The sequence below is a fragment of the Crocodylus siamensis genome, chromosome 7, assembly GCF_052110815.1.
Source record: "Crocodylus siamensis isolate JL-2025a chromosome 7, ASM5211081v1, whole genome shotgun sequence".
Classification (NCBI taxonomy): Eukaryota; Metazoa; Chordata; order Crocodylia; family Crocodylidae; genus Crocodylus; species Crocodylus siamensis.
Window position 1 is genome coordinate 40,022,110 of NC_143401.1, and position 13,865 is coordinate 40,035,974.

A 13,865-nucleotide genomic window follows, 5' to 3' on the forward strand; every position below is an offset into this window, starting at 1 on the left:
GCAAGGAGGTGAAACACTTCACCACCACAGTGATGATGTTGCTGCATCCGAGGAGGCAGCACCCCCTTGCCCTTCTTCCTTCTTAGCCTGGAACCAGCATGAGCTTGCAAAAAGGGAAGTCCCCTGCTCGCTCCAAAGCCCCCATCCCCCGCAAAACAGAGGCAGGCCACCCTGGAGTGGTAGGGGAAAGCTGCAGACAGAGCAGGGCATGTTGCAAGGGTGAGCAAGGTCACCAAGAACACTGGGGAGATGCTTGTTCTGGATAGTCAGCCTTTCTCCCTAGTTGAGCGGCCAGGGTTCAGGCGGCTCATGGCACTCATGGCCCCATCCTACCGAGTTCACACACACCACCTTTAGCAGGATGGTGGTGCCCTCCCTCTGAGACATGCAGGGAGTACTTGAGGGAGGAGCTTTGGAAGGCAGGGCCACAGGTAGCCTTGCACTTCACCTCCAACATCTGGAGCAGCTGGGGTGGAGTTCACACCTACCTCTCCCTAAAAGGCACTAGTGCAATCAGTTAGGCCATTTGTGGGCTCTCCTTCAAGCTGAGGTGATGGATGAGTCCTACACATCAAGGGAGATTATGGTGGTCTTAAACCGCATGGTGCAGGGGTGGTTCTTTGGGCAGGGCAAGCTCACCCACAGGTTCATGGTCACCAACAATGGGGCTAATATGGTCAACGCTGTGTGGCACACAAGCTGCACCTCATAGTCAGGGATGCTTTGAAAGGGGACAGGGCTGCCAATGATGGCACCATCGCTACCACCCAGCTGATTTCAAAATATAGGAAGGTGGTGAGCTATTTCCACCAGAGCATCAAGCGGGGCAAGATGCTGTGGGAGAAACAGGCAGACCTGAGCTTCCCACAGCACAAAATTATACAGGATGCGGAGACTCAATAGAACTTCACATACCTGATACTGGAAAGACTGGTGGAGCAACAGAAGGCCATCTATGATATGGCCTTGCTTGGGGAGATCGGGATCAGCAGTTCCCTTAACAGGGCTGAGTGTGATACCATCCCAGATCTTGGTGGTCCTCAAGCCCTTGCTCAAGGCCACCAAGACCCTCAGCACTGTCGATGCCCTCCTTAGCCAGGTGATCCCCATAGTAAGGGAACTTCAGAGCCAAATGGAGAAGTTTCAGGGGATCAGTGTTCCTGGCTGGGCAAGCTGGTGTCACCAGAGGTGCAGGTACTGGTAAGGTGGCTGAAGGAGGGCATCAGGAAATGGTTGGATCCACTGTGGTCCAATACGATCCACATGCTGGTGGCCATGTGTGACCCGAGGGTGAAGGCGAGTGTGAGCGCCAGCAAAACCCTAGATCACTGGATGGAGGTACTGGAGAACAGAGTCAGGGAGTCAGAAGGGCAGAGATGGGGATGTGGAAAAAGAACCTCTGTCCTGTGCCAGCATTCCATCCAGCAGCCAGTCTCCTCCATGACAAGTGCTGCCAATGTGAGCCAAGGGCACAGCATCGAGGTTGGGGTCCAGAGGCACCAGACCACAGCATCAGGCAGGTAGCGCCAAGTCCTCAGCGACTACCTATCTCACTGAGGAAACAGAGCTGCTGCTCTGTGACCCCTTGGCCCATTGGGCAACCTGCAGCCAGATGGAGCAGGATCTGGCCACAGTTGCCTGCAAACACCTGTCCTGTCCACCAACCAGTGTTCTGAGTGAGAGGGTGTTCAGCATTGCTGGGGATGTGTTGTGACACCCCACCGCACCTGCTTGGATCTTGGTTTGGTGGAGCAGCTGATGTTCCTGAAGGTAAACCTCCCACTGTTGGGGTTCCCCAAGCTCCACATGCAGATGGAGTGAGTACTACCCTCCTCACTCTGTCTGCACCTATTTCCATTTTATTTTTTTTAACCAGTTAATGCCCTGCTCTCTGAGCTGGAGGTGGCACTCGCTACGTCACCAGCCAGCAAGGGAAGACCATGTCCCTACTGAGCTTCTGTGCCAGGGTGAACTTGGAAGTATGGACTGGGGCTATCAGGAAGGAGGAGGCCCCAGGTCCTGGGCATAACCACTAAAACTGCACTCTGCCAGGGTAAGGGAGGCCTGGTGGGACTGCTGGTGACGTGGCAGCCCCAGGAAATGCCACGACCGAGGATCCCCCTGGTGAAAGGTGGGTGGGAGGCACCATAACCTCTAGCCATCACATGCACGCACACAGTCCTGGCTAGGGAAAGCCCAGACTCGTCACGTGCATGTGTGTGCATGGTCCCCTGGTGGTGCCAGGGAGCACTAAGGAAGCTCGAAAAGGCCATAGGATATTGGAAGAACTGCCAGAAATTTGACTAGCATACGGAAGTTATTTTAGGTGCTGTAAAAATACAGTGCTTCAAATTTAATACCTCATTTAACAAGGATTAGTTTAAAATGCTGTACCCCTTCTTAAAAGTAATGTAAAGCCATGCACATCTGTTAAGTCATGGCAATAAAATGCTTTAAATGGCAAAAAAAAGCAACTTCTGTATGTTCCCATGTTTTCTTGTAGTAAAATGGCTATAACAAAAGGCCAGTGGTAAATATCTATAGGTATTTAATCCCCTGAGTCCTTTTTAGTGTTTTCCTTGCTTTGGAGAGCAGGGTTATTGTCCCATTCCGCTGCTGCACTGCCTGCAACAACTACAGCAGGGTATTATTTCTACATATCCAAAAGGCCAAGTATCTAAAATTAATTGATATTGTTCTTGCAAGTCTGAGCTTTCTTGGTATTTGTACTGCCCTTGCAGGTCAAATGCCACTTGTTCCAAAAGGTGCCTTTTCTTTCTTTCAGAACTTTTCCCCACCTCCTCCCTGCTCACAAATCGTCCTCTCACCTCTATGATGCCTTGTATCTCCTCCTCTGGCTTCTTCATTCATCCCAATCACTTCAGCTTAGAGAAGAAGCAAGGGGTGGAAAAGAGGTATTCCAGTCAGGCTTGAAATGCTAAAGTGAATCTGTGAAGTCTGGGAAGTAAATTTAGATAGGGTACCAAAATAATGTGCAATTATTCTGCCAGAGTTGTCAGTGAAGATATTTGCAGTTTCACTGCAAGTGATTCTACACCTGCAAAATAATGTTCCTTTTCCAACAATGCATCTCAAAACATAGTTTTGTCTTAAAGCCATATTTAGAGATGAAAGAATCTGCCTTTATCTGACTAAAATATTGAGTTTCAAGAAACAATTCAGTCCTTATCCTAACAGAACTCTTTTTCAAATGAATTTGTTTTCTCTGTGCATTGCACAATGTGCCAACACTGGCATGTAATGCCATATGCATGTTGAATCAAGAGGAAAATAATCCTGCTTTCAAATAAAAAAAAAATCAAGTTTTGATTAAATGAGATGATAATGGTCAGTTTAACTGTAAACATTTTCACTCTGATATTTATAACAGCTTCATATACCTATGAATACCTGAAAGAATCATACAAATCAGAAGATAAAGGCTCTGCCCGGTAGCTTGTTTCAGTCATATTTTCAGTGCTCGATCCCTCAGGGCCTAAATTCATGCTATATGTCAGCTGTTATTACAGACTACCAGACGGATTGTCAAGGATGGTTAATTTTTACATCCATATGTCAGATTCCAAGCTGGTTAGCATCTTAAGGAGCAGATTATTTAAAAAAAAAAAAAAATTTGAACTGAATGAAATCCTTTTTTGCTTTTGGCCTAACAGCAAGTACAAGTCCCCCAAAATGTCTCTCCCTCTCACCTAAACACTTCCAATTCTCTTTTCATTTACAACCAGAGCCAGGAACCAAACCCACAAGTATTGGAATCCCAGTCCAGCACCTTCACCCCAAGCCCAGCACCTTCACCTCAAGCCCATCCTTCCTCTGCTCCTCTATTCCAACTTTTTTTTTTCCAGCCAGTCTTCCTGCCTCACTAGTGGCAGGCAGGCCTTTATTTCTTCATGCTGCTCCATGAGCCTGGTGCTTCTTTACTTTTCTTCACCCTTTACGTAGATTCTTCCTGGGTATGGATTTCTTCCAACATAAGCAAAGCCGACACTCCTGTTGCAATGTACCATGAGACAGTCACTTTTGTGTGGAAGGCTTCTCTATTTAGTGAGGAAGCACTTTAGCACAGGAATCCTCATCCATAGTGCCAAGAATGCTATAGAAGTCAGCTGTTGGTTACCATATTTATGTATATACCAGATGCCTTGCTTTCCCAGAAATTAGCCCACCAGAACTGGGGTACACAGGGAGGCTGGTTTTCTATCCGGGATAAAAGCAAGGAACAACTACGGCTGCTTCTCTAACTTTCCTCTAGCCATGGGCTGCAGAGGGAGGAATGAAGCCCAGTCTTCAACAGCAGCTAATTTTAACCCTTTTACAACTACTACTGAATTAGCAGTATCTTTTGACCAAAAAATTTTTCCATTTCAGCTGTGGCTGTGACAGGGTTAAAACCACAGATTCTGCCTCAGCAGAAAAGGGAAGGTGAGTGCTCTATCACTGCTCTATGCAACCATGACTTGGGAAAACTCTTTTTTCTCTTCATTCTGTCTTTCTAAAAGAAGATGCATGTCTTATGTGTGCATGTGCGGTATAAGAGCAGTAATTCCCCTTAGAGATAGAATTCTTCAGTACAGGTTAAGACAGAAACATGCATCTAATTTTACCATGTCAAACAGCTACTACATTTTTGTCAAAAATCCTCAACCCTCAAGTTTTCTTCCTGTATCATGGCCTCTTTACCCCAGTAGACCAGCCCTACACATGGGGTCAGTCACATACACATCTCCTTATACACACCCACACATCCCAGGTAGCATTTTCTTCCATTCCTTCCTTCATTTCCAGTTTACCCACTGGTTTAGCAGGAAAGGCCTATTTGCAACCTCTTAGAAAGCAAAAACCAATATTCCTAGTAGTTTTCCCATTTTATTTTCTCCTTTGGAAGCAGTAATTGATGATAATGCTATACAGCTGATGGACTGGTGCCTTGAAGTCAGAACATCTTTCCTTCAAAGGCCTCTAGGTTGAAAGCCGTGTCCAGGAATTTTCTGAGTGACACCATATGAGTGTTCTTGTTACCTGTGGCAGAAGCAGCAGCTGGTTCTCGGCCAACATACCTACACAACGCAAGACACAATTAGATGGATAACAGGAGAGGGAAGAGACAGAATATGCTGAAGCTGCTTTAAAAAGTGAACATGGAAACTAGTTAGCAGCATTTAAGTTTGGGTCCGGGAGATATATGCATTCTATTATGGCCCCTCCTGGATATTCAGTGTTATTGCAGGTTTAAGGCAGAAGACCAGATGAAAACTACTCTGTGGCCTTTGATAGAGCTGATCTATACCAGCTTGGAACCTGTCCCAAGAGGGCTATTCAACAGTACGGGTCTATGTGTAGGTGGCTCTTGCTAGCTGCACACACACAGCCTTACCAAGGATAGCCCAAATCACTCCTCCAGTCACCCTACAGCAGTTCAGGAATAAACAAAAGCTCAGAGAAGAATAATCACATGAGTAGATCATGACCTATTCAACAGCTATCTCCTGTGAGACCCAAGACATGGAATGGAATTTCTACAAGGAAAGACTATTCCTCAAAAACAATGGTAATGCAACAGGGCCAAGAAATATAAAAAAGGCAGAGGAGAAGCAGGAGGTTGTTAGCCTGTTAAGCTGCTATTGATTTTTCTGTACAACTGAAAAATAGCTCAGTGTTACAGATCCTGGGGGGGAAGGGGGGGAGTGGAAATAACAATAAAACGAAAATTTCCAGGCTCTTCCTCTTCAGGATATGAGACTGGATTAGAATATTCTTCTCTACTGCTTAAGCATCCACCAGGTAACAGGAGGTAAGCAATGTGGGTACACACAAACTAGAGGAGGGAGTGTGATGTTTATGTATTGGTGATATAGCTGCTGAAGTGATATAGGGTTTTAATCTCTCCCCTTCCCCTTATATCCCAAACTCAGACCTTTTAAGTTTGGAGGAATTTGATTTTTCCACAACTGGCAGGCAGATTAACCAGTAGTGCAGAAGAGACAGCAGTCATCTAATATTTCATACCATATGGGTCGTGTGTGGTTCACAATAGTGCGGAAACGAGGTTTCACATAGTCATAGAATCCACTGTTTTTGTGCTCCTCCTGACACCAAACTAAATCAGCTCCAGGATATCTCTCAAGCTCTTCCTTTAACAGATCAAAGGGGAATGGAGAGATCTGAAAAGGAGAATGGACACTGAAAGATAAATGGCAAAGATCTTTTCCATGGTCAGATACCACAGAGAAATTTTATCTGTCAAAATTTATGTAGAACTGCTACCCATTTATTAGAAACTACACAGTAGTTACAGCTAGCAGACTGAGTAATAGAGGTTAGAACCAGAAGCTACCAAATTCTAATCTTGCTTTTGCCATTTTTTTCTTGATCCCACAATCCCCATTTTACAGATAGGAAAATTGCTTAATCCTCCTAAGCCCCTTGTGAAGCAGGCAAGCAGTAATGTTTCTGAAAATCTGATTTTATATACAACTGCTACATATCATCATCATGCCAGGCAAGTACAAGCAGTTTAAAAGCTAGCTCAGTTACAATCTGTGGCAGAAAACAAACTTAAAGTCTTCTTTTCAGTAAGGATCAGGACACTCACCTGCTCTAGCCGAGTTAGAGCCACTTGCCCTTCCAAATCTTGGTTTTTCCTCTCTTTAACAAGATCATAATACACTTTCCCCGTACAGAAAATCACCCGCTTAACCTCACTTGGCACTTCCACTGCAATTCCTTCCTCTGGAATCACTCGTCTGAAGCTTGCACCTATTAATACCAAAAGATCTTTTAACATTAGTTATTCTGACACCATTTATTTGAACACACTCCAGAAGGCAGCCCATTACAAGATAAGCAGCTTATCCCAGCTCTCCTGAAACCAGATTTTAAACACCAATTTCTCTTTTGGCATGCACTGGACTGCTGTTTTTACCTACATTTCGTGTGCTGTAGACTAGACTTAATAGCCTTTCATTGCTAACATGGATATATTTTAACAGGGCATGCCGTCAAGTAAGACAAATAGCTGTTAATTCTGCATTTAAGTCTGGAATAAAGAAACACATTTTAGAATGCCTTAAGGTACATTCTCCACATGCCACCCTCTATTTTATATTCCAGTGAAATATTAAGACTATGTTACTAGCCTCTTTGTGTGATCAAAGCCTTTTGTTTGAGACATTAAAAAGGATTATCTGGAAAGAGGAGACAAGAAACCAGTAATGGACATAACTATGTAATACAATTTAGACTGTATATCACAAAACTACCTGACAGTAAGATGTATTCTCCCTCTGGACCCATCTCAAGAGACTTGGTTGAAACTTTTGCTAGGGACCCACAAAACTAGAGTGTACAATAGGGGCAATCCTGCATTGGCAGGGAGATAGACTTGGTCTTACAGGTCTTTTCCATCTTTCACTCCTATAAGTGATTACAGCTGTTCCTGTCTCAACCAGCCATGAGGTGGCAAATAGTAGCATTGACCTCCAAGTCTCAGCCAATGCAACACACCCACATATCAGGAAAATAAAGTCCTGTTTGCACCATTTATCTTACAGAGAAGAATAGATACAAATGCATGAAAAAAACTGATTTATGTCCAACTTATCTAGTCTGACTGAGCAGAGTTCATATTTTAAGACAACTATGAATCTGTGCTTTATGGAGCTAGCCTCCTCCTTTCAGCCTTCACACTTTAATAAAAAAAAGTAAGCAAGGTGGCGAGCTAATATACGTAACCCTTTGTGAAACTAGAGTGTACAATAGGGGCGAGCTAATATACATAACCATTTGTGAAACTAGAGTGTACAATATGTTGTCACTTACAGTAACAACATTCAAGTACATTTATTTGAATATTGAACTAGAACCCTTGGCCACTACCATGGATTAATACAGAATAAGTATGGAAAGTAAATAGTAAGGGGACAGATAAACACCTAACTTGGTTAATTTATATTGGTTTTGTATGCCAAATATAAGTAACACCAAATTAGGAATGGGCACACAAGCAGCTATCCTGGGACAGCTCACAAAGTAAGCATATCTTATTGAATCTCATTACTAGGCACAATAGGAAACACACAGTTGCCTGTTTTCCCTTTAGTAACGGGCTTTTCTGAGATAGATGTATACAACTGACACCAGCAGACACTTACTCTAGAAACAGAATTACTGCAGAAGAGTAATTACAACACATTACCCTGGCTCAGGTTTGGCCCACTTATGGTCAAGTTATTCCTTCCCTTCTGAGAGGTAACTGTAAATGCATTTAAGTTAACTTGTTTAAAGGTACACTGGTATCGTGGTCAAGTGTCTGCTCCCCTAGTCAGTTGGTTTCATCTTCAGCTAGCCCTTTACTCAATGTAAACCAGCTCCTCTTCTACCCAGGGGCCAGGCACTGTAACAAACCTACTGCAAGCGGATAGCTTGGAAAAGCTGATCATGCATCCATTCCTTACCACAGAGAAAATTTAATACAGAGTGGGCATATCTATACATTTAGGTGCACCTACATTTAACATGCATCAAGGCAACTTCTGCTTGCATCTAACCCATGTGCACATTAAAGTGTATTAACACTGTGTACATGGACTGACGTGGAAAGTTAGTCCCACATCAGTCCATATACAGCGTTAATGTATATTAACTTTATATTAACTTTAACGCGTCCACGCAAGTGTAAATGTACTTTAGCTATTTGCGCCTAAATTTGATACTTGCTTTTGCAGGTATAAAATTTAGGCACAAGTAGCCTAAAATTGCCATTTCACGGGGCATTAAGGGCATGCACATGTAGTCACACGCCTTTAATGTGTCTTAAGTCGGCTGTCAGACGTTTAATTCTCCACTTCCCCTGGTTAGTACCTTAATTAAATTTGCAACAGGACAGGAGGTGTCCAGAACTGAAAGTGGAAGCAAGTGACAAGTCACTCCTTGAAAGAAAAATAAAGTGGGGAATTTTTTAGAACAAAGTTACCTTATGAGGACTTTATACAGGCAATTATGAGGTGTTACTGAAAATAAAGAGAAGATTCATTATTTGGATCCAGGCTCTTCCAAAATCCTGAGAGATTTCTTTCCCATGCGCACTTTGTAGTTGCCGTAGAAGTAAGGGGTTTTGATCTCCTAGGAAGTTCATTATCTGTGGAATGAACACCCTGGGTCCTGTATTAAGGATTAACTGCTCATAAATGAATGTGTTCACAAATTTTGTAACTGGACCTACCAGATACCATTTCATCAAAACTGGATTTGGCTTCAGGATGCCTCAGCAGTGACTTGGGTGTCAAAATGATCAGCTGTAAAAACAAATTGTTACAAATCTCAGAGGCTGCTACTAGCTTCATCACCTTCCACACACATGCAATATTAACACTACAAAAATGGTTCTTGCATGTGACACCCTAGAACAGATACTAAGTTAACCCAGTGCATAGGACTAAGCTAAGCAAATAAAAAAGGAAACTATATTCTATGAAAGTCCTTTATTCCACATTAGGATTCTTTAACTCTGGGGTTTTCAAAGAGTCACAAAAGACACTAAAGCTGCAGTTCCATGACTCTTTGGAAATCTTAGCATGGATAAATATTTCCTTTGGGGGACAAAAGACAGTGCATTAAAGTGTGTGGATTAGGGTTGAGAGCCATCATATATTTTAATGCTAAGTATCAGAGTGTGTCTTAGTCTTCAAACTGCAGAGAATCTAAATTAATCCAGAAAGATCCATTCAGTTAAAACTATTTTAACATTTCAGTGCTAGTGGGACAGAACTGACCAAAGTGAGTCACACTAGCCACTGGAGTAATCCACGGGGGCATAGAATGGATCTCAATTCCAACTACCAGGCTCTCCAGTGTAGAAAAGCAAGGCAGTGACAGTGCTGTGCTAGCTTGACCTTGTTCTAGACTGAGAGAGTAGAAATCTCAAACTGAACAAGTGCTTTGGACAAATCTTTTTTCAAATTAATTGTAAGTGTACCAAATCTCAATTCTATGGGCACCCAGGCTGAACTTCACCCAACAGTATTACAGCTACACAAATGGAAATCCCTAATGCAGAAGAACCACTAATGTATGTTACACAGCTGTTCTAGCTGAAGTGGACTGAACCGTACTAGTGCATATCACGAGATGCAAGGAAACAACATCTACCCCAGGTGTCTGCACTGGAGCAAAAACATGTCTGTGCAGATCAGATACAAATGAAAGCCAGGTCAGCAGAAGATGGCACTTTCTGTGCAGACAAATGTGCTTTCCAAGCTCCAGCATCTGTGTCCAGAGGTAGTAGAATTTATACACAGAACCCATGTGAGTAATAGAATCCCTGGAATCAGTGATTAAAAAGCATGCCAGGTGTTTGCACACCTGAAAGGAAAGCTGAACAGAAAACCAAACCTTGCCCCAAAATGTCAGTCTCCAGTTTGCATGCATTCAAGTTTCTTGCTGAAGTCCATCTTCTACTGAGTAGTATGTCAATATAAAAAACAAAACTCTAAATTCAAGTGGCTCACTGTAATTTGAAGGCAGGGTAACTGATCACCTACTGGTTTTCTGAATGGCAGTGAGATCTGTCTTCTGAGGACATGAAAATAATTGGCTGGAGTTGAACAGTTCACCACAATCCAGTTGCACTCGTAGAGCTGGGAAACTTCAAAGTGTTCACTAAACTCCTAAAAAGGGCATTAAAAAGGCATCAAAAGTCTCCCTCCCTTTTCATTCCACCCTCTTTTCTACTTCCTTCCTTGCACACCAAAATCCATAACATTGAAACCTAGGAAATACAGCAGTTTTGGAGCATTAGAGGCTACAAACTCTGCTTTAACAAATGCATAACAAAAAACCTGTTCAATACTTTTTCCCCCATCACTCAAGTTCTAAACAAGAGCCCACGGAAGTCAATGAAAAGCATCCCTTAACCACTGATTTCAGCAGGCCTTGGCTCTTTTTATTTGTATTCAGTAGAAGCTTCTTAGGACTTTAATAACAAAAAACTCTGAGGATTACTTCCCTAGCAAACACATTTGAACTTCTCACTGTTCACTACACTGTTCATATGCTTTCCCCACAGAACAACTGATCGTGTTCCAGCCAGTGGCTATAGGAACAAAACTGAACTTTCTCTACTCCCTGATACTTTGCTACAGCACCAGAATAGGAGGACAGAATAAAATTGCACTTAGATGCGTAAGTCCACTTACATGCTTAATAGGTGGAACAGAATCTGGCCCTGGGACTAGGCAAGGAAGCTGCAATTGGCATTCAGGATTTAATGGTGTGATGGTTATAAATGCTCAAGGGAAGTAGGTCTTGCAAGTGGGTAGAGCCACAGGAGTGAATTCCCCAGTGAAAAAGGACTGGGGTGGAAAAGCATGTTACAAAGCACTGGTAAGTTTGCTTCTGGCGCTCCCCATCTTCTAAGTGCCTGAATTTACAACATTGTAAGTATTTTTAATGCAGTTGCATGTGTGTAATTCTTAACTCCTCCTCACTCTCCCTGCCCATTTTTTTCCAAAGGATCTATCTATTGCATCTCATCGTTAGCTGTAGAATACCATTCTAAAGTCCAATATTTCAACAAGTTGTCCTATAAGAACATTCTCCCTTAGCCAACTTTATTATTTTCTCCCAGAACAGACAGTTAAGTGCTATTTGGTGGCAATAAATAAATATCTCATGTGATAAAGCCAACAAAAACTCTGCTTAAAATAAACCTCTGAAAAGCTGAAAGCCAAAGGAAAGTCATTACTGCTGACAAGTCTACTTACTGGATAAGCATCAGGATCATCATTGCTCATCTGCAGAAATCTTTCAGGCCTGGCTGAAGAATGCTCCGGGCCCTGGTAATCACATTTTAAACACAACAGCCAACAGTTTAGATGTCCAACTAGATCACTCATTACACATATGCCTCCTGTCAGCCTAATCATCACAGAGCAGCACTGGACCAGGCTGCTCCACCCTCTCAAGTGGAGAAGCATTGCAACAGCAACAGCTAGAAAAGAGGGAGGCTTTGAAGAAATGAACAAGAGGCTCCCCTCAATAAAGCCATGATGGTAAATGCTTTAAGCAAGGTTTGGATCAAGCACAGGTACCTGATCCAAGGCAGCTACCAATAATTTCTGTCTTAATTCAACATGTTTGAGCAAAGCAGAGGGGTATCTGTGACAAGAGCCTACTTGCCATTTTAGGAGGGTGACGTGTGGTAGTGAAACCAAACTTATGTTCCCTTAAAAACAAGCAGCATGTACAAGGCATGATGTCTCCAGGGCACCAACAGCTGGAATACAACCTGAACCACCAGTTCCCTGAATCATCTACTGCAATTCATTTTAGCATGATTAAATTTTAGCTGGCACAAGTAAGCTAACTATTCATTAGATATCCTTGATAAGGATTTTGCACTGTGCTAAAGTTCAAATATCTAGCATGTGGATAGTGTTTTCAGGAAATGAAGACACTTTACTGACCAAGTAAGCACAATTAGCTCCACTTCACAATAAAGGAGAGGCACACGGGCCAGAATAAGTCAGAATCTATTGCCCATCCAGCCTCTATTCTGCGCCTTGATTTTAATATATTGCTAATGTTAGTCATCTCTCCTTGTATGGGTGCTCTGGTGAACAGACGTTCTCCCACTTCCTGATGCACACCCCTCATACACTTACAGGCTGCCACCAAGTCACCCCTGAGCCTATGCTTCTCCAGGCTGAAGAGTGACAGGTCTCTCAGCTTCTCCTCATAAGACCTGCCCTCTTGTTCTCTAATCATTCACATGGCTCTCCTCTGGACTGTCCTCAAGCATGACCACGCTAGTGGGGGAGGGAGCTTGGATTCTCCCCAACCACTGCTCCAGCTCCTAGCATGGCAGCCAGGGCTGTTAGCAAGATGCTCATGCCAGGAGCTGGGGGGGAGCTTTCCAGGCCCAGACTGGCTCCTCTCCAAGATTCCAGCAGGGGTACCTTCCCCAACCCCCCTCTCCCTCCTTCCCACACTCCACAGGAAGCAGACTGTCCCCTGTGTGACAGCCCCACAAATGCACAGGGGATATAGGCAGAATCATCCTAAATTAACCCTCACAGGGTACCTGTACACAGGTTCCCTAAGGCGCTGTGCTCTAGAGCAGCGGTCTCCAAAGTGGGGTGTGCACAAGACAATCCATTGGGGTGCGGGAAGAAAATATTAGAACTTCTATTTATATTTATTTTTTATCTAAAAGAAATAAGAAAGAAATTAAGCTTTACTAATATTTAATATACGGATTGACACTGGCGCCCTCACTCAGCCTGTATGTCAGACGGTTACGTGTCATGTAGGGTACACGAAGTATCCTGAGGGAAGAGTGGGAGTTCCACAACGCAGAGGGGTTGACAGTGGCACCCTCACTTGTTCATTCACTTTCCACGTATTGCAATGTATTGCAGTTTACGTGTGCCCGGTTAAGTGGATTTACGGATTACATTATCTAGTTTTAACTAAACTAACCCTCACAAAATGGACAAGTGGCTTAAAAAGATTCCTGAAAAGAAACAGCAGATTGAAGATAATACTAATAATGCAAGCACAAGCGAACAACAAGAAAATGGCAGAGCTAACACTTCTCCTACTCCTAGTACGAGTTCTTCGTCAGCCACATTATGAGGTAAAAACAATGACGAGCAAATCAGATCTGACAAGAAGTCGGCCAAAAAAATTAGAAATTATCAAGAAGACTCTTTGAAATATGGATTTACATCCACTATTGTTAATGATGAACCTCACCCTAAGTGTATATTGTGCCTTGAGATATTAGCCAATGATAGTATGAAGCCATCACGATTAGCAAGACATTTAAAAACTAAGCATCCAGAACA

The 13,865-nt window shown here is 43.2% G+C and overlaps 1 protein-coding gene across 2 annotated transcripts in view; it reads right to left on the minus strand.

Moving 5' to 3' along the window:
* Nucleotides 1-4,836: 4,836 nt before the first annotated feature.
* Nucleotides 4,837-13,865, minus strand: part of OGDHL (oxoglutarate dehydrogenase L) — a 97,634-nt gene continuing 88,605 nt past the window's right edge. For both annotated transcript variants that reach the window (XM_090058055.1, XM_090058054.1), the window contains exons 18-23: nt 11,781-11,852; nt 10,560-10,685; nt 9,242-9,314; nt 6,614-6,777; nt 6,028-6,182; nt 4,837-5,078 (exon numbers count right to left, since the gene is read on the minus strand). In XM_090058055.1, the coding sequence (XP_089914181.1) occupies nt 4,955-5,078; nt 6,028-6,182; nt 6,614-6,777; nt 9,242-9,314; nt 10,560-10,685; nt 11,781-11,852 (714 nt within the window). In that variant the 3' untranslated portion in view covers nt 4,837-4,954. The remainder of the gene's footprint in view (nt 5,079-6,027; nt 6,183-6,613; nt 6,778-9,241; nt 9,315-10,559; nt 10,686-11,780; nt 11,853-13,865) is intronic.